Source organism: Drosophila innubila (assembly GCF_004354385.1).
Source record: "Drosophila innubila isolate TH190305 chromosome 3R unlocalized genomic scaffold, UK_Dinn_1.0 2_E_3R, whole genome shotgun sequence".
NCBI lineage: Eukaryota > Metazoa > Arthropoda > Insecta > Diptera > Drosophilidae > Drosophila > Drosophila innubila.
The window spans coordinates 8,888,680-8,909,832 of NW_022995380.1; the positions used below are offsets into that span (position 1 = coordinate 8,888,680).

Here is a 21,153-nt window from a genome sequence, read left to right on the forward strand (position 1 = left end):
TTGGCGGCTATTGCCAAAGCGCATTTAGAACGAAACCAAAGTAAAGCAAAACGTAACGAGTCAAAAATAGGTAGGGGGAAGGGGGCCTTCAATTAAGGCGTCTACCTGTCCGTTAAGCCGACTAGCATGGAACAAGTAATGCACGAAGCTTGAACTCTTTTGGGTGGGTCACTTCCAGCACCACCTGAACCACCGCTGCGGTTGGTTGCGTTTCATATATGCATCTTGTCGTCCCCAAAGACAACAACAACAACAACAAGAGCAACAACAAGAGCAATAACAACAATTGTTGCTTAACAACAAACATAAAATGTTTAATTCTTAGTAACACAAACATATTTCTTGTATTTCCCCTCTCTTTTATCCACTCTTCTCTCTCCGGGAAGTGGCAACTCCCCCGTTCCCATCCACGAACGTTTTTAGTTCAGCTTGAGCGAATTGGTGCTCGAATTCCATGTAAATGCATTTATGTACATTGTACATCCAGCCAAAACAGGTGGAGATATGTTTGAAAGTTTTACCAAGAAGAAGAAATAAGAAAAGCTATCTAAACGAAGTCCATTAAAAAACAGTCGTTTTTGATATAATAGTGAAATAATCGATGGTTAATAGTATAAAAATAAAATATCAAGAAGTTGTGTCTTATTGAGGTTTAATCATTTAACAAAAATACAATTTGTTTGTTACAGATGCTCACGACTCATTCGTAAAATTACTGAAATTGATCTTCAAGATTTAACATATTAACATTTAAGCTATTTAATCAAAGCCCAACCAAGAACCATTTATATTTTTTAACTTTATAAAAATACAAGTATTTGATAATTATTATAATGAAATACTTTACACAAGATTAACTTAAGTTTTAGCTCTGAGTTATCTGCTCTGCACAATGCATAAGTTTTCCTAAAAGAAGTTCGATTATTTTTAATAAAAAATTAATGAAAATTATGTAGCTTAAATATTTATTGTAATAATACAGATTTTTTTAATGATGTCTGACTGACAGATATCTAGATAAGAGAATTTAGAACACAGCTTCTTTAAATTTTCGAATAAACTTTGAATTAATTTAAATTGTTATGAAAACAATATTTTTTGAAATCGAGTTGTAAATTCAAACTTGTGGTTTATTCATATTGCTTTATTATTCACAAAATATAATTACAATTTTTAAAATTTCAACTTATTTTTAGCTAGACAATAAATAAATTGTTATTTAATATAAATTCCGGCTTATTTAATTTAAGCGTGCTTGACTTCTAGTTAAATAATTTATAAATTTTGTATTATATGTTTGTAAATCGGTGTGTAGATTATAAATAAAAATACTTAAAAATCCAGTATATTTACATAATAATAATAGTGATAGATATTATTGGCTCTTTATTGCCTTTTATCTTTATTATTCTTAAAATCGTTTAGAAGGCATGGTAGTCTTCTTTATAAGTAGTGACTTATTATATATATATAATTTTTTTTTTTAATATTTAAAGCTTGGCGTAGGGTTGTCACTTCCTTTTGGTTGCCTTGTTGTGTTTTATTGTTTTGTGCCTTGTATTTGCCTCGTTGTCATTTGTGAAGTGGAAAAACTCCCACAATAATTGTATCTTTTGTTGCTGCGATGGTTGTTGTTGTAGCAATCACATTCACAAGTCACATACATATATGCACATATGTGAGTAGGTAAACTATGTGTCTGCATTATACTTCCTGATGTGTGAGTGTGAGTGTTGTGATTATGCGTGAGGCCTTAAGTTATGATAAATTATGAGGCCCGCCTTGTGGTGAAAGTGCCAATTGTGTTGTAGGCGAATTCTTACCCAGAGACAGATTTCCTATTTCTTATTAACAATTGTTGCCTTGGCATTTCCATTTTAATTTCCATTTTTATTTCCATTTGCAGCACCAGCATTGAAACTACGCATAGATCAAATCCCAGAGATTTTCGTCGACTCCAACGGCCACGCATTGCCAACGATATTGCCAACTACATTTACAAGATGGAGCCCAAATTGTTGTAAGACGCAGTTGCTCTCTCATCGCATCCACATCCACATTCGCATCTGTATCTGTATCTGTATCTGTATCTGTAACTGCATTCGCATTTGTACAAAGAAGCATATGACCACAATCCATAACTCATAACGTACATAATCCATTGATCCAGACTGTAATCCGACTCGGATTCGTCGACAGGAAACAGTTGCTGTTGAAGAATCATCAGGACGCCATTTACCAAACCCAATCGCAGTTCCAGTGCCAATCCCAATCCCAATCCCAATCTCTGTGTGTGCCAATGGCCGACAGTCGGGAGCGCATTCGTGGTCCGTCGCGAGATGGACGCGAATTCCTGACGAGTCCTCGCCAGGTCCTGCGTCGCCTCATGCTGCTCTCGGAGGGACGACAGTATCGGGAGGCGGCGGGAGTTGTCGGACGTCTGGGTCCATCGGTGTTGCATTCAGTGATTGCCGAGCTGCCCATTGATCTGTTGCTGGAGCACTTGCCACACAGCGCATATCTGCTGGAGTCGTTCTACACAAGGTGAGTTGTGTAGTTCCAACCAGGAATCGCAAATAAGACTTAATTTAATTATAACAATTAGTTCGATCTCGTATTATTCGATTTAAAAAAAATATAAAGTAATTATAAAATTTTACTAATTCAATATAACTTTTATTTAAAATAATATTTTGAAAATTAAAAGTAAAAATTATTTTTCCTTTGATTTTTTTTTAAATGAAAAAAATAGTTATTTTTTAGATTTGATTATGGTTATTCACATGGGTCCTTGAAGGACCTGTGATAAATATAAAAGGTATTAAGCCACATATCGTAATTGTTTTAACATTATTTCGAAATACACCACTTGCTTTAAAAAATGTTTACATACATTTATCTTAAAAGTTATTTTTAAATAATAATATTTTGAAAATTATAAGTAAAAATTATTTTTCCTTTGATTTTTTTTTAAATGGAAAAAATAGTTATTTTTTAGATTTGATTATGGTTATTCACATGGGTCCTTGAAGGACCTGTGATAAATATAAAAGGTATTAAGCCACATATCGTAATTGTTTTAACATTATTTCGAAATACACCACTTGCTTTAAAAAATGTTTACATACATTTATCTTAAAAGTTATTTTTAAATTTTATTGAAATGCTTAAAAAAAAATTTTTAATTTTTAAAATAGTAAAAAAAATTTATAAATAAATTTTCTAAAAATTTAAATTTATTTATTATTTTATCATATACTTTATTTTGATTGAAAAATAATAGCTTAAACTAAATTTATAATAAAAATAAGTAATTTTTACAATCCCTGATACCAACTGGTTTTTTGAATGCCCTTCTGCCCTTGCAGGTTGACCACGCTGAACACAACACCGAAACCGGATGTGCCCAGCGAAACAGTTGCCTGGCAGCTGGTGCGCCTCTTTGCCAATCCCCACGAGTCTGGCCTGAGGCAGCGCTGCTCCAAGTTGCTGCACGCCCTGGCTCAGTATGAGCCGGGACTGCGTCAGACGCTGAGGGAGCGTCGGAGGAGCTTTGACAATGCCGTTCAAGGCTTGGGAGTTCATGGCCTGACCACAGATGTCTCTGGTCAGTTGATTTCCCTGCACGTGGCGCTGAAGACGGAGCTGCAGCGACACGTGGACACCTACAAGATGGCCATACACAAGCTGGAGGAGCTGAGCATGGTGACTGTCAACCAGGATCCGGCACACTCCTCCCATCAGCGTTTGCTGGCCATCAACTATGGCGATATTCAACAGCGTCTAATCGATAACAAAACACTGCTGACCATGTTGGATAAGCCAGCCCTGAAGCAGCTCTACACCCTGGTCGAGAATCTCAGCACACGTGTGGAGAACGACAAGGATGTGTTGTCCTGTGTGGGCCAAGTGAAGCGTCTCGATTCCCAAGCGCACATTGAGAAGCGTCCGGCTGCCGGTCTCCTCATGAACTTCTCTCGAGGCTGCGAGGTGGTGCTCCATCTGATGGGACCCGACAGCTTGCCACCCAGCCCAGTGGCAGTCAACAAAGCCACAGCAACAAGCACGGCAGCAATCCCAGCAACAATCACAGCCACTGGCAGCAACAGCAGCTGCAGCGATGGTTATCACTCGGATGACTCGGCCAGTGAGGATGGCAGGTAAGAAGAAGAAGAGGCTGTAGATCTAAAGATCAAAGACCTGTTTTCTCTTCGAGCTGCCACTTGACATGGTTCAATTGTGCTGTCACCCACACTCCACACACTCACCTACTCTCACTTATTGCCTACGCTTTCATCTCTCTCTCTCTCTCGCTCTCTCTCTGTGCTCCACAGCGAAATGGTGTCACACTATCGCAATCTCTACATCGAGAATCGAGCGGACGCTTTGGAGGCATTGGACAGCTTGCCACAGCTGAAGCATGCGCACAGTCTGAAGGGCAAGATACTTTTCTCCATGATTGTGGTGAGTTCATAGGCTGATACCCTGCACCCACCCGAAATTGGGTATTATAACTCTGTGTATGAATATCATGTAGAAAATGAACTGCAAGCTTTTTGTTTGTAACATACAAATCTTTGTTCATATTTATAATTATTCAAATTTCTTTAAATTCTATTTTAAGTTTTATCAAAATTTTTTGAAACCAAATGCTTTGTTTATATTTTTATGTTTTTCTCATCTTTATAATATTTATATCTTTACCAAGTCTTCTTTTCTACGGCACACTTTTGAGCAGTTTTTCAGCTATTATATATATCTCTTAATATTTGCTCTTTTTTTGCCATATTTGTAAAGATGAGCACTTCAGTTCATCAATGATTTTAGGGACTATAATTGAAGTACCACTGCATTTCGAAATATACATACTAGATTTGGAACTTTTATTTATTAACATATCAATAAATTAAAAATTCTAAAAAGGTATAGTGATCGTATACTTTATTAGAATATATGTATAATACTCTAGAATCTAGACTCTAGATCATTATGTTTCTGTCTTTACAATCACTCAATATGAGTGCTTTTATTACAGTCAAAAGATTTCAGAAAAATAAAGTCTAGATTCTTAGAAGCTATATATTTTATTAAACCTTAGTATATATTCACTTTTTTTTTTAGTTAGGTAGTAGTTAGTCATAATTTTATTAATCGGTAGAGAGATTAAAGCTGTGCAAAGGCGCTTAAAAAGCAGCTTGTAAATAGCAAAGAATCTAATCACAGGGTATTTCCACGTTCAGCACTAAAAATTAGAGCAGTTTATTTAATTTCATAAGTTGAATCGAAATTGAAACTTTAGAAATGATCATATTGATTATGTTGTTGGCTGGGAAGCAACTTGAAGACAGCCAGGAGGCAATGCAGTTGGGTAGCAAATTGTTATTACAACTTATTAATTTTAGCAGCGATGCTGATTAAGATTGTGGCACTGATAAAAAGGCATAGAAGAAAGTAAAATGTCGCCTTGGGGCGTTGAGAGATTACGTTGGCGAACTGGAGCTGCTGCTTTAAAAGTTGTGGATTAATAACTTTCGATCTTCGTGCTGCATAGAGACAAGTGGCAAGATGAATGACACCGTCAATTGGCCGGATCAGCTGGTTTCGGTTTGGGTTTGATGCCAGAGCCGTGGGCAGTTATTGAACCATTGCTAATGATTGGCATATTTCATACCTTTATCACTCTCTCTTATTCCCTCTCTTCTTCTCATTTTTTCTTTCTTCTGCAGCTTTCTTTTCGCCTGTGCCACGGCATGCGGGAACGCAAGGTGCTGGAGGTGCGCCGTGTACTCAACTGCGCACTGGACAGCAGCAGTGAGACGACCCTCGCCCTGGATCGATCAGTACGTCATCATCTGCATGAGACAACTGATTGCTTTCCTCTGGGCGAGATCGAGCGATCCGTGTTCAACCAGGTGCTGTCAACGCTGCATGAATACCCCTGCCTGGAATCATGTCCTCCATTAACGCACTTTGTCAGCGCCTGCGTGAGACTCGCTTGGCGCATGATCAATCAGAAGGCGCCCTATTATCTGGATACGGATTTCAATCTGGGTAAGCAGTGCATCAGTCAGATTATGAAAGTCTTAAAACGGTAGAATGGTTTCTTTTTATTATCATGTTAGAAATAATTTATAAAATGTCCAGATTTTTCATTATCGATAATTATCGATTTATTTAACCTGATTCAGCATCATATTAAAGTTGTTAAAAATTGATAGTGATGTTGATATTTTTAAAAATATCAATATCAGAAATATTTCGATATAAAAAAATATCATTTATATTTGATATTTTTTACTAACAAATACCGATAATATCGATGATATAAATATCAAAAAATATCTATCAATATATCGATATATCGATGATATTTCGACATTCCTAAAAGTTGCAGTCTTCGATGATTTGATGTATTTTTAACTATTCTTTAATAACTATTATTAGTGAGAGTAGAACTAAAAAAGTATAAATGGTCTGTTAAGTTTGTCAATAACAAAATTTGAATAACATACAGAAGGTGGAAAAACAAAAGAAATTGACTTGAAATTACAATTTGTGTTTTGAATAATGTTTAGCTTGATATTTTCTTAAGTTTCCATTGATTTTTGAGTATTTGGTGCGATTTCTTTTTAATAATATTTGTATAATTTCTGTTTTCATTTGTAATATTCTGTTTTCACAGTCGAGTTTGCCTTTTATACTAATAATAACTACACCTATTCGATTTCTTAAAGGCTTTCTGCGTCCGGAGAAACACGAACGTCATCCGCAGTCGGATCGCCGCTCGGATCTGATCAAGGCCTTCCTTTGGCCCGCCCTCATGCAGAATAATCAGTGCGCCTTCAAGGCCGTTGTGGCCACCTAATCACCTTACTCTAATAACCTTAAGTCAAATAATTTGTACATAATTTATCTTACACTTAAAGCCAATAAACGATACCCTAATCCAAGAACTTCGTGTCTTCTTCTGCTGCTGCAGTTAGGCACAGCTTATGGGCCTTAAAAAGATGCTCTGACTACGTTGTTTGTTGGTGCAGAGAAGTGCATGTTCCGCGTAGAACTCGATGATGTGGCAGGGTGAGGGGAAGTGACGTTCATGCGGCTTGAACTGTCCAATTCCATAACGTTGCCGGCCATCGATTTGGCGCACAAACAGGTGATAATATTGCTGATCAGCATATATGCTCACAATGTATTTGATGCAGAGATCTGTCGCCTTGAAGGGACGCACCAAACAGGCGCCATCCTCGCGATCCGCCAACATGCGCTCCGCCATGACACGATCAACCGTAAAGTAGTAGGATTCCGTTTCAATCTGTCGCTGCTCGATCTCCACATAGTTTGCATCGGCATCATCTACAAAGAGTGTTATGAGTGAGTGTGTTATCACTGATAAAACACGTTATACCCTTTTTTGCCTATTTTTAATGGGCTCAGGGTATAGAAATTATTATTTGCTTTGAATAATACTAGTATTTCAAAGTTTTCGTCTTTCGGTGGGGGGTGTTCCCAAACACTCAAATGATGATGGCAATTTAATTAACTGCTTTAGAAACATTTTCATAATCATATGTTAGTTTATTATAAACTGATATGAAATATGTCAAGTAAACATTTGCTGAAGTACAAAATCTCATGTTAAAATATGCTGAAGATGAAAAATGTCAAATAAAAATCTGCTTGAATAAAAAATCTCAAGTAAAAACTGCTGTTACTGAAAAATCCCAAATAAATATTTGCTGGAGTATAAAATCTCAAGTAAAAAAAGGGTGAAGTATAAAATTCCAAAAAAATTAATAGTGGATATAAATATCCCAATTAAAAATGTGCTGGTAAGAAAAAACTGAAGTTAATTTTTAATGGTTGGAAAAAATGTCAAGTATAATTGTATTGGCAGGAAAATAAATAAATAAATATTTTCTGGTGCTGGAACAAAAACCTTTGCCAGTAAAAATTTACTGTAAGCTTGAATTCTCAATCCTTTTAAATGCCAATTGGAAAATTTCAACAAAAAGTACAACTGATTGAAAAGTAGTTGAGACAGAATTGAAGCAATTTCAAAGTTATTTACTGTAGAATGGAATACCCAACTGAATTATAAAAATAATTATTTTTCACTGTAAAAACTCCAGTATTTAAAAATGTATTTATTTATTAGTTAACAGGTGCTGAATAAAAAATGTAATCAGTATTTCCAGCCCTGATTATCAGAGAGATTCCACTCTCAGAACTTACCAACAATGACATAATCATGTTGTGGTCGCTGCTGATCGTCATCAATGTACGATTCGGAAACCCGTTTGTCCGTCTCGTCGACATCGACATCAACGTCGACGTCGACGTCACTCGCCTGTCGTCGATAGCTGCCACAGCAGCTGCAGCAGCGCTGTGGATAGTAGCTACATGGCTGCTCCGTCAGATTGTTGTAGAATCTGGCAAAAAGATTCTGTAGAACAGTCCAATAGACACGTGCGCACCAGCACATGATCTTCCTTCAGAAATGCTGTCTTTTTCCAATCTCAGCTTTAGCCTTGACACGTTAACTTGCTAATTGTTTCGATGTATATCTATTTCTATTTCGGGATCTATTTCGGCTTCTATTTCTGGTTCTATTCCGTTGCCATTCCGCCACATCTTTCACGACCGCTCGACTCTGTAGACTGAGCGCCAAAAGACTAAGCCCAGAGCCGGCAGTCGTCTGGATGGAATTCACAGTGCCTATTAATTAAAATGTGCTTAATGTGCAGCTCAGTTGTCGTTTTTCGTTCATGTGTCTGTGTGTGTGTGAATAATGACCATATGTAAATATCATATAGATATGATATACAAACATTATTATTGTATATAAATACCGTGTAAAACTCGAAAAAGGGTTGTATAAATAGGGGAGCAGTAAATTACAAAAAAATTATATACAACAATTTCCAAGTCGATCTACACTGTAGAATTTATTTATGTCTGATATGTCGTAACAGAGCATAGCATTTATTGTAGTATTTTTCCGTGTTCTCCTAAATTATCGAAGAAGAGATAAAAATAATAAGTAAATAAATGCAAAAATTTATTATTTATTTTTTGCAATTACGTTAACCTCTTCAGACAGGGTATTGCCTAGTCGTTGACACTACTAATATTTATAGCTTGGGGTGGAGCAGTGCTGCAACTGTTTGTTTATGTTGTTGCTATTTTTATTGCTTTTCCTGCTGGTAACTCGATACCTTCAAAGTTGTCACAGTCTTGCAAGCGCAGCCAAGTGCAGATCAGTATCCACTCAGCTCCAGTGCAGTTCGTTTCCCACAAGCTGTGGCAGTTTGTAAACGATTTCCACGCTCGAAATGTGTCTCCCTCCACCCAACACACATGCGCATTCCCAAAACCCTTATCCTCACCCTATCTCTGACCCCCAACTAAACCCCACTCCACCCATTTGTCTCTGCGCAAGTTACTCATCGTTTATTTTTGCAGCACACTCGTTCCTCTTTCTCTTCTCCCTCTCTCGAGTTGTTGTGATGCCCTTCTAGAATTACTTGGCTTTGTAGACACTCAGAGATCTCATTTCTTTTGGGTACTTACAGGTCGTAGAAGACATGTGGACTTGTGTTTTCAGTGGAGCACAACCAAAAATTAATAATAAGAAGTATTTCAAAAGGTAAAGGTATAAATTAATTAATTTTTTTAGCATATTTCAAAATTTGAATATTTATAATTATTTTTTATTGTTTGGATTTCAATTCAAGGTCTCTTTAAATCCGTTTATTCGTTTCTGTCATGCAAGTTTCGTACAAAAAATTGTATAAGCTGAACAGCTTACACTGTCGTAGACAGCAACCCTTAGCATAGTTACGCACCAATAACATAGCATGCAGCTTTTGTCAAGAGTTCATACATATGTGGTTAGCAAATGCTCACTCTTATATGTGAAAGAAGGTGACTAGTATAAGCGAAGCTATCTTATCTTCAGACAACAACCATTAGCTTAGACACACACTATTAATGTTACATTTAATGTATATGTCAAAGCCTCACTCTTATATGCCGAACTAAACTTGTAGCTAGCTCTGTTGTAGACAGCCACCTTTAGCATAGACGCACTCTAGCAATTTAGCTTGTCAGATATTGTCAAAAAGCTTTCGATTTGTGAATATGTAAGTTGATTGGGATGTGATGGCGCGCCAAATCTATTAGAATTTAAAAACGATTTGAATATTTCACCAAACGAATTTTAGCCGGAAAAGGGTGTGCAAATGTCTGACAAATGGCACGGAATAAGTTAAGAAACTAATGGATAATTGCGTAAGCGCCATATATAAGTTGCATCAATTATATTCCACGAAAACAATTGTATTTGTATTTGTCTTAGCATTTGTATTAATGGGTTATCGATTTCAGAGAGAATAACGCAACTCTTCAGGTTCGTCACGTGCGTCAAGCGTCCATAAATTGATGTTTCTATATACATACATTCAAAACAATGAGATATAACACGATCGCGCACAACGGCAATTGCGAAGAGTTCAATTAATATGCGCCAAACAATTTTGATTGAGTTGCTAACAAGCTGAGGCGGACACAGGCGATAAACTCGGCTGGCGTCAGCGTCGCCGTCGGCAGCGCTCATAAAACACCAAAATGGCAAAAAATTGATTTTGGCCATATTCATAGGCATTTGATTGAGCTATGAATTGCTATGATTTCTGCGTGCAGTGGGTCACATTCCGAGTTGTTGGCCTGCTGAGGGTCTAGGTAACGATCGAGGTGACAGTATGGAGGCAATGCCAGTCAAGGTGGTGCCACATATGAGCTTGATCTCCCACAGCATACATATATATACATATGTCAACGGGATGGTCATCAATTTTAATAAGTTGTCGCTAGTCGATGCTGATTGATACTGCCGACAATTCTTGCGGTCGCATTCATTCATTTAAATGTCCAAATATTATGGCGAAATACAGTTTGTTCGTATCTAAATTGTTCTATACGTTATTGATATATTTTTGGCTGGCCATATGTCCCTGAAAATGTAAGAGAGAGATTTACAGCTGCCCCAAAATAAACGCAGCCAGCGTGGCGTATACTTAATACGAATACAAAGATTTGCGGGGTATTTTATGCGCTACTAAAAAGTAAATACACTAAACATTTATACCCACGTTTTCATATTCACATTCGTTTTCACATTCGCAGATTTTTTCGGCTTGTCTTTTATGTTATGGGGCAATCGTGAACTTCAAATGGAAGCAGCCATAGAACAACCGCACCGAAACTCACCACGAATTCACCACACACACAAACACTTATACCCACTTGGATATTCAACATGCGAAAGCATCAAAGGGGCTGGCAAATGGGCAAAATACAATGGATATTATGGGACTATGGGATTGTGGGACTGTGGGGGATTCTTGTCTGTCCGAATCCAGTCGAGTCCGCGTCGGGTTGTTCCGAGAAGCCGCTGCGCAACAGTCGCAGTCGTCAGTCGTCACCGCAGTCGCAGCTATCCGGCAATACTCGTACCGCCGTATCCCAGCGAATTCTTTGCGCATTTTGCCATTGAGCGTTGGCCAGCGCGGATGAATTTCGCAGCAGGCGCGAGTGTGTCAATTTCTAAATAAAAAAAAAAATAATAAAACAAAAATTAATAGATAATTATTATAAAAATTAGTTGTGCCCAACAAACAGCGCGAGTCATAAAACTTAATAAATATAAAATCCAAATCAATATCCAGTTTCAACTTCCATTCCAATTGCGAATACATATGTGAGTGCGAATATATATACGAGTACGAATCGGTAAAAGAATTCATCAATATTTGTCAATGAAACGCCAAACTGAAACTAAAGTTTTCCATCAACATTTATTGCCCTGAGTATTTAAAGTGTCAATTGAATTAGCGCGCCAATATCGATATCAAGCGGTATTTGAAATTTTAAATTAATCCAACACAAGGCGCAACAGGTGTCAGATACAAATGTGGTCTGGGCCAGTACCTTTACCCTGTCATTAAATGCTCTCACTTAATTCACACTAATTAAAAGCCAAAGTGAAATTATAAATCAGCTTCCAAATATCTGTCAGTCTTTTTTAACCCGGAAGCTATCCCGAGAGTGTTGTGATAAAGTGCCAAAGGCCAAACAATCTAAAGTCTGTGTACTGATGAAAAGTCACTTATGACCAGGAAAAACTAGCAACAACTTCGTTAAAATTTCAGGTAACATAGGTAACATTTTTATTGTTTGTGAAAACAATTTTATGTTCATCAGTTTATGAGTGTTCTAATTGTCTAAATCGAGTCCGGCTTCAACTTGTTGTTTCCGGTTAAATAAACTCAGACTTGTACAAATTGCAAGCTATTTAAATTATAAAGTGCAATCTTTTAACTTAAAGGCTTATTTGTAATTTAATTAAAATTAATTAATTTTATAAAATTAATAGATTCGTGTTAGTATTTGAATACACAAAACATATGCTATGCTCAAACCAGAAAGAAACACTAAAAAAAAATCAATAAACGCTGTGGGCAAGAGAGGGAGCAGTGAGTTTGGGAGGGTGGAAAGGGGGAGGTAAAATGATATTATGCTTAATGTAAATATTTGTATTCGAGTCACCTGTTGCTGACCTGTTGCACATTGTGTTGTGTTGTTTGCACAGTTCACGCCGCTTTGTCACTTAGTTGATTTTTGATAAATTAATAATGTTGCTAATTGCTAATTGCTGCTTCCGTCCGCTCAGTCGAGTAATCTCTCAACTTGTGCGTTCTACTTGAATCAAAAACAATTCAACTGTCGGCAGCTCATTGAATCAACTTGCTTAAATATTAAGGAAACTAAAAGCAATTGCATATTGAAATTCACCTGTTACCTGCCAAGGCCAAAAGCACTCTGCATGCCGTTGCGCATACGCCCCGTAAGCCAACAACAATTTGCGACACGCTCCCAAAGTATATGATTCAGACGAGAAAGAAGAAGAAGTAAGAGATCACCTCCCGTTGTTTATGAATTATGGCAAAACTGTTTGCATACTTATCTTGAAACAAATCGAGCAAATGTAATGCATTGCAATGCCAGGGCAAATCATCTTGAAAGCAGCAACTGGGCATTCGTTCAATCTTTCTATCTATCCATACATATATCTACATATATATATGCATATCTGCGTGTATCCAACAGATGCACTCGATGCCCTCTGTAACCGCAATTCCCATATGCACATATGCATTCACTGCGGTCGAAGGGGATGACATTCGCAATCGTCTTTTGTTGATTGCGCCTTTGTGTATAAATTAATTAAATTAAAAGTTTCCGGTTAAGCCTCCCAAATGCCGAACGTGCTTCGAGTCGACCAATGAGGCATAACTACACACATATACCTACAAATATTACATTAGTTTTTTTTTAAGCATAAGTGCCAATGCAGTTACTAAGCTATTTTAATGGGCAAAGAGCTACCCTTTTTATTAACTTACTGAGAGTGTTGCTGTTGGAGCAGCGAGGAAGAAATTAATCACCACTGTAAATAAATAGTAAATATATTCACAATACATCTTTGATAAATTATATCATTCTAGGCTTACATTTTATCGGTTTCCATTTATAATCATGATAACATGTTTTCTTTGTCAATCAATCGTTACAAGTTATATCATGCTTTGTCTAAATACTATTAGTTTCTAACGACATATTGTCATGCTGAAATGCTAAAAATAAAACTTATTACTTACTATTAATTTTCTATACATAGTATAATTCAATAATTGTCGCATATATTTCCCAATTACCGATTAAATTGACTTACATTAAAAAAAAATTTTTAAACAACAAATAGAAATATTCTTGGAAAACTTACAGAGGTTGTGGACATAATAATTGTTGAATCAATAGTTTATTCACAATTCTATTTCTCTAATCAATATAACATTCCTTAATTTTGATAAATCATCCTATTACATATTTTAAATATACTTTTATGCTATCTATAGGCATTTCCTTGTGTTCTAATTTAAGCACATACGAAATGCCAAAGAGTTTAATTCGTGTGTGCAACGGTGCGAATGCGCAACGTAGACAACATTAGACGCTAATAAAATCTATCTACAGATTTAAAAGTATCTACACCCACAGTTATCGAGCTGGTACGAAGAGATACGAATTTCAGCAGCACAATTTTTCCGCCATCGTTGATAGTTATTTAAATATTAAAAGCATCTTTCGTCAACCTGCAAAACGGACATTTGAATTTGTATTTGTATTGAGTTTTGTTTGCAGAAAAGTTGTTTATTTGTTTGCCTGTCTGTTTGTTTATTTGTGTGCTGTTGCCAAAAGCAAAACAAGCGGCAGAGTGGACAAGTCTGATTTGGTTTTGATTATTTGAATTAAAAGTAAGTCACGAATCTGTAAACAGCCGCAGATTTTAGCATGTTCGCCATTGGCAAACAAAGCGCACGCAAAAATCGTCAGCGAATTCGACTCTGATTCCAAAATATCAAATACGAGCAAAGTTTTGGCCACTTCAATTAACATTCAATTAGAAAATAAATACAACGCTAATTACAATGGCAAATTGGCACGCACAATAAATCATCTTGGGCCTGAAAGTGTCGCAGATTTATATATTGCAACTTGCCACGCCCCAAGCAGCTTCTTGCCGCACTTTTGCTTGCAATTAATGTGCAGTTGACCTTCGGGTTAAGTAAAGACCCGGTGTCAATATTTTGACAGCTCGTTCACTCGACCCCAACGTGAAAGAGAGAGAGAAGAAGAGGAGAGGAGTGGGAACAGACGTTGCATGGATATGATGGATGCCTGGCAAATCCCAATGGATAACATTTTACTCTCTCTCTCTTTTGTGTTGTTGCTGAGCTAAGCGTGGGGCGGGGGCATAAACATGGGCGTGGTCCACCTAATGTTGACGGCACTTGGTCACTTTAATGGCACCCTTTAGTAAGGCTTGCAGCAGACTTCATGTGTGTCATGTTGAGGGCAGTTAAGCTGACACACACTCACTTACACACACACACGGATACACACTCGTGACCATGTGACCTTTACTCTGCTCGTTAAACAACAACAACAACAGCCACGTTTTATTTACATTCCATTTTACTTTGGCACCTTTAAAAGGCACTTTAAAGGTGTTGCGCATATATTTGTTTAATCATTTATTATATTAGAAATGATTCCCCGAAATTGTAGCTAATGTTAACTGAATAATATAATATTAATACTCATCATATAACGCTCTCATTTTAACTTATGCTGGCAACAACTTTTCATTCAAGTCAATGGGTTTAAGTTTCTGTTTTGTCACGCGCAATTGCATTAAATTTTTATTGATCAGCAATGAAATTGGAATTTCTCATGAAACCAGCCAACCACCCAACCACTCACCCATACAACCAACACATGCCAGTCGAACTCATAACTTTCCATTTGCTGCTGAGCCTCAAATAAACTTTTATCATAATGCAATAGTCGTTGCTTGTTGCAGCGTCCAGAGTTGGGATTAGTGTTGCCACAACTGTGTGTGTGTGTGTGTGTGTGTGTGTGGGAGTGTGTATGACTGTGAGGCTAAAGTGGATTACACGTGTTGTGGCAAATTGCGTCTATGCATTTTCTCATGCCGACTTTTGATTAAAATATTACAAAAATAAAATTGCGTCTGGAGCAAGGTCATTGTCATTGGGAATACGGGATTGGGAATGGGAGATGGAGACGCATGTCAATGGCACATCATTGGCACATTTGTGTCGCAGTTTTTGGCAACTATTTTGCGACTCAGCCAAGCAACCAGCAACCACCAAACCCCCAACCCCCAACCACCAACCAACAAACACTCACCCACACTGCACTGTGGTGATGACAGAGAAAAGCGAATTCAATGTACTGTGTGGAAATTGTGGCATTAAGCGATGTCAGTGCACACGTTGCACATTAATTTTGTCTGAGATAATTGCTGTCCCACACTGTGGCAATCAGTCAGTCAGTCAGTCGCTCAATCAGTCAATCGGTCCATCAGTCAGTTGCGATTTGTCTGCTGGCCTAATTAATCTGTGGATCAGCATTTTTATGTCTTTATATCGTTATAAATGTGTGTATGTGTGTGTGTGAATAAATCATAAGCTTGAATTACTCGCAAAAGTATTCGTTATTCACATGACAGTCAGCTATTGAAATTGCTGCCACACACTCAGGGGGCAAGTGTTAATTTACACTACCAATTTGTAGATTTTTTTCATTTGCTTTTTTTTTTGTTATTGAATTAAATTCAGTTGTATTCTAAACGGTGACTCATAAGCCGCTCAATTGCAGGAGTAGACCACCCAATTATTCAAACAGTGATGGCGTACCTGTACAGTTGCACGTCGTCTCGAAAAATCCTTGGCTTTAACGTCACATTGCTAAATTAGGTGAAAAAAAATAAAAATTAAAGATAAAAGATGAATAATTTTTCATTGTTTTTGCCATTGTGGCGTTGCTTTTTTGTATATATGTATAAATAAATATACCTATAGCTGCCCAAATCGTTTAATTAATCGATTTCGATTCTGCTCAATTTTTTGTCAAACTGTACGCAATAAAATGTGTTTATTGTCTTGGGCTCTGACTCTCTGGCAACCGAGATTAGCTGGCCAGGTGGTCCGTGTCACAGTCACCGTCACAGTCAAGGTCGAAACACACCCCTTATCCGTTCCAGCACGCGGCTTGCATTAATTTTGTTGTGCAACTTTGTTGAGATCGCATCACATCCGCCGGAAAGGAGCAACTTCTGCGACGCGTCAGATGAAAGCAAAAAATTAATTTTATGTTTACCTTAAATAAAAAGTGGCTTGATTTTCAAGTAATTTATTTCTGTGTACACTGAAAAAAAGAGCAACTTCTAAAATTAAGAAGATTCATCTTAAATATTTTGTTCTTAACATAAGAACATCTTAAGACTATATTACTAATACTAAGAATATCAATTTAAAATATCAAATTTCTTAAAATATGAGTAAAAATCTTAAATTGTTAGGAAAGTACAAATATGTACTATTTAATATGAGACCCGTGGCGCTCTGGTTAAAGAAACCGCTTCAGTCGTAACAAGTTAAAATAACGTTTTTAAAATTACCAAGACAAAAGAAAATGTATAAAAGTCAAAATTAAAAAAAAAAAAAAATTTTAAGAAAATTTATTCTTAATATAAGAACTTGGTCTTATTTAAAATGTTCTTAAAACCAAGATGTGTTTTCTTAATTTAAGAATTTCATGACGAATTTTTTAGAGCAAAATTCTTAGTTTTGAGACCAATGTCTTGATTTTAGAACTTTTTTTTTTTTCAGTGTACTCACTGAGAGCTGCCCTCAGGCAGGCCACTTATTAAATTTCAACTAAGTGCGCCACTTGTTGGAATGGTTTTAGTTTTAACAACAGTCCTTGAGGGACACGACAAAAGGATGCTTGTCTATGGTCAGGAGGTCACGTAGTTGGGACGCCGTTAATGAAGAACATCACCAGCACCCACACATCATTAGCTGTCCTCCCTGCTGCCCTTCTGCCCCTTTGCCCACACTCTCCATTCTCCAGTTTCAGCAATTGGTGAATGTCCGCTTTTGGGCACTGTAATTAAATTTAACTGCCAAGCAAGCGCCCATTTAAAAGGCATTGACTTATGACAGCCACAAACTGACAGCAGACACTGTTGACAAACATTTCAATATGGCTAGGCATGAAATTTTGATATTAAGCTTTGAGTAGATTCAATCAAGCGACTGCTGCAGTTAACTTATAGATATATATTTGAATAGCTTTAGATATATGATTTAATTTGATTATAAGGACTGAAAAATGTGTGAGAAACTATTGTTCTTATTTCTGTGTATTATTTTATAATTTCTATTATCTTTATTATCAAAGATCTATATAAGAAATAAATAAACACATGCAAATAGATTCTGCGCTATATTATAAATAGTTTAAAAAAAATCATTAAATGACTAAATATTTAAATATCGATAAAAAAATATTTCTAGCATTTTTAATCATATTTTATGTGGTCTCTTATTCTAATCACTTTCTATTTAAATTTTGTATGTATGTATGTGAATCATTAGTGACAAACTGTGATATCATTTGAAGTTAGCTGTAAAAATAATGTGGGATTGTGTTTCCTAGATAAACACAGGTTAATCATTCTTCCACACACTAACTTTGTGGTAAAACGTGAAAATTTACGAGCTGTCAGGATGAAAAGTACAATATCCCCATTAGCTGACAAGGATATGCTCGTAAGCTGACTTGTCCGCAGAAGGTTTGACTGTGGCTGTGACTGCGACAGTGACTGTGGCAGTGACTGTGACTGTGACTGTCACTCTGGCATTTCCATGTTCATTCTCGTTCGCATTTTCAGGATTGTGGACAGAGGCTGTCCAGGACAAACTGCTGCGCAAATAGTCAAGTCCGAGGGATGGGAGAAGGGGGGCGAGGGAGGGGGAGGAGAGGGCAGGAACTGGCAACTGTAACGAGATGCGTGTCATTGCGTCAAAATCAACAAAAAATGCAAACGATGTGTGCGCTGTCATCGCATTGAGTTTGTCTTCTTGGAAAGTGAATGTGGGTTGCGAATGTGAATGTGAATGTAAATGTAAATGTGAATGCGAATGGACGGCACCTTGCCACTTACCAGTTGGCATTTTTGAGCATGTCTGGGTTTCTGTGTTGGGGCAAGCCAATGTCAATGAAAGGCCAATATGCCATCACATTGGATACAAAAAAAAAAAAGAGACTGTTGTAAAACAAGCAAACATCAATAGAATCTTTATTAGTTTTGTAAATATTTGCTTGGTTTCCCCATCGTTTTTATGTTGTTGTTGTTCTTGTTGATGCTGCTTTTGTCGTTATCCTTTTAAAGTGTTTGCCGAACTTCAAAAGTCGACTAAGCAGCGCTTTCTATGCAAAGTCACAACTTTCCCTTTTTGCGGCCGTGCCCTTGACAGCGGACTTTTTAAGCAGCTTTAAAGCCAAGCATTGTCTCCTTTATTTAAGCTTTTTTGGCTGGACTGGCAGTGGGATTGTGATGGATTTGCTTAGTGACTTTTTGACTCTTCGAGCGTAAGCCGAATTCAATCAGAGTTGCTTTTAATGGGGTCACAACATGGCTCAACAATTACACAACGAGAGCAACAACAATACAAACAACAACAACAATAACCACAACCAGAGGTTTCTTTGTGTGCTGCTTTATGGTTTCCATTGCCTTTGATATGACCAGAGTCAGAGCTTCTTGTGAAAGTTGTTGAAGCATAGAATATTACTCATACGCACCGCAGTCCAGGAAAGTCTCCCCTTTGGGAGATTGCCAAACATCCTCCACATATGGAGGTAGAGATTAGGCATGTTTGATTGATTTGAAGTCAAGTTTCAGGTCAAGCATGGCTTCACTAGAAACTAATCAATTCACTGGACTGCAAAGAATTTTGCTATGAATTCTGCATATGAATTGCAAATCAGACAGCCTGTAAAAAGTTTCAATAAAAAATGCTAGGGAAATGGAAAATAGCATACAAAATAGCAAGCGGTTGATAACAAATTCATAACATTTAATTACGTGCAATTTACTCATATGTTTACACCAAACTTGATAAGAACTCCTATAGTTGTTGCTGTTGTTCGTTGGTCTGTTAGTCGGCCAAGCAATTGAGATATGTGAACGATTGATGAGCAATTGCTGATAGCAACATGTGAGCCCCCTGACAGGACAATGTACAAATCAGCAATTGATGAAGCAGGGCAAAGGAAGGAGAAAGAAGTAGGTAGTTGATAGCCTAGCCCTGGCTACCTGAATACTTTGGCTAACTTTGGGCCATTGCCGAAATTATCACAGGCACATGTTATTTGCTCAATTGTCCGCCGGTTACTCACTGCTCTTTACACTGTTGCGCATATTTATCTAATGCCAGCAGACGTCTCTCCTCTCCTCTCCTCGCCTCGTCTCCACGCGCCTGGATTATTTGCCCCGACGGTTGACATGGGAAACGCGTCACATGGGCCACATAGAGCACATGCCACTAAGTATAAGTGTGTGGCTACTTGAATAATGGGATAGTCCAAAATAAACGAAATACGTCATGATGTCTACCCCACTCCACCTCCCATCACCTCCACCTTCATCTCCAGCTGCATTTCCAGTTACATTTTGCGTAGTTTTTTGCTAGTTGCAACATTCTCACGTGATGCAAGCATTTAAATACCAGCAGTATGTTCATTCTAATTCATAGTACTTCCGATACTGATAATACATATGTAGTTTTTGATTAACTGATAAGAACTATTTGATCTATTTATTGTCTATTCCAATAGAATTCATTTGCTCGTATTACGACAGCACTTTCATTCATAACACCAAATGGCGTAATGTCAAACAGTTTGGGAATTACATCTTAAAACTCATTAAATACACTCGTTGTTTGACTCTAATATATTGCATTGCTTAATATAAAGTGAATTGCGACCAAGTTTAATTCATTTTCAATCTAAATAAGTTCCAAGCGAACAGCTGCAAATTCATTAATTACATTTCAATTGATGCCTCTGCCATTTCTCTTGGGAAACTCTCTGCAGGACTTGAGTTTTAATTGTTCTCTGGGTCAATTTAAACTCGAATGCCCATAAAAATGTCTAACAAAGACTATTCTAACATTTATGTAAATATAATCTGCGTAGAAAAAAGCAATTTTAACACAGTTTTGGAAATAAAGAGAACTCTATTAGTTTTTGTCAAAGTTGTGTAGAGAGTATCTAGTAGTCCAGCACTTTCGATTTAAGTGTTCTCACCTGATTTTTTTAATTAAATTAGAATTAATGGTGCTGCCCAATGACGACGTACAAAAATGCGAAAAAAAACACAAAGTAACTGCGTACCTGACTAGCATATACTTAGATATATGTAGATGGATTGGGAATATGAATAATGGGATGGCGCAGTAATCTGAGCTGTTTTTATTGGTTTCTGAAACGGCTTTCAATTGGCATATCTGTGTATGAAAAAATTTTAAGTTAGTATCCAAACAAAGTTGAGAATTGTCACTTGAAATAAATAGTTTATTTAATAAATATATTGCATTTGATTAACTTTAATGTTCAATATACAATATTTGAATATTTCAAACTTTTAAT

General features: G+C 36.9%; 2 protein-coding genes across 2 annotated transcripts; one reads left to right on the plus strand and one right to left on the minus strand.

Moving 5' to 3' along the window:
• The first annotated feature begins 2,299 nt into the window (after positions 1-2,299).
• LOC117792393 lies at positions 2,300-6,950 on the plus strand. The gene is made up of 5 exons (XM_034632524.1): positions 2,300-2,544; positions 3,369-4,160; positions 4,335-4,464; positions 5,727-6,051; positions 6,735-6,950. Exons 1-5 carry the CDS (start codon positions 2,300-2,302, stop codon positions 6,863-6,865), a joined length of 1,623 nt encoding a protein of 540 aa, XP_034488415.1. The 3' UTR covers positions 6,866-6,950.
• Positions 6,613-8,713, minus strand: LOC117792394. Its single transcript, XM_034632525.1, has 2 exons — positions 8,236-8,713; positions 6,613-7,356 (listed from the first exon to the last, which is right to left on the minus strand). The coding sequence occupies exons 1-2, from the start codon at positions 8,483-8,485 to the stop codon at positions 6,980-6,982; spliced, it is 627 nt and encodes a 208-aa protein (XP_034488416.1). The 5' UTR covers positions 8,486-8,713; the 3' UTR covers positions 6,613-6,979.
• Positions 8,714-21,153: the final 12,440 nt, after the last annotated feature.

Excerpts from the sequence above, each read along its gene's own strand:
- LOC117792394 (XM_034632525.1), bottom strand. The coding sequence starts at position 8,485 with ATGTGCTGGTGCGCACGTGTCTATTGGACTGTTCTACAGAATCTTTTT. Across the intron at positions 7,357-8,235 it reads ACATGATTATGTCATTGTTG|ATGATGCCGATGCAAACTAT; the intron begins GTAAGTTCTGAG and ends CACTCTTTGTAG.
- LOC117792393 (XM_034632524.1), top strand. The coding sequence starts at position 2,300 with ATGGCCGACAGTCGGGAGCGCATTCGTGGTCCGTCGCGAGATGGACGC. Across the intron at positions 2,545-3,368 it reads CTGGAGTCGTTCTACACAAG|GTTGACCACGCTGAACACAA; the intron begins GTGAGTTGTGTA and ends CTGCCCTTGCAG. Across the intron at positions 4,465-5,726 it reads TACTTTTCTCCATGATTGTG|CTTTCTTTTCGCCTGTGCCA; the intron begins GTGAGTTCATAG and ends TTTCTTCTGCAG.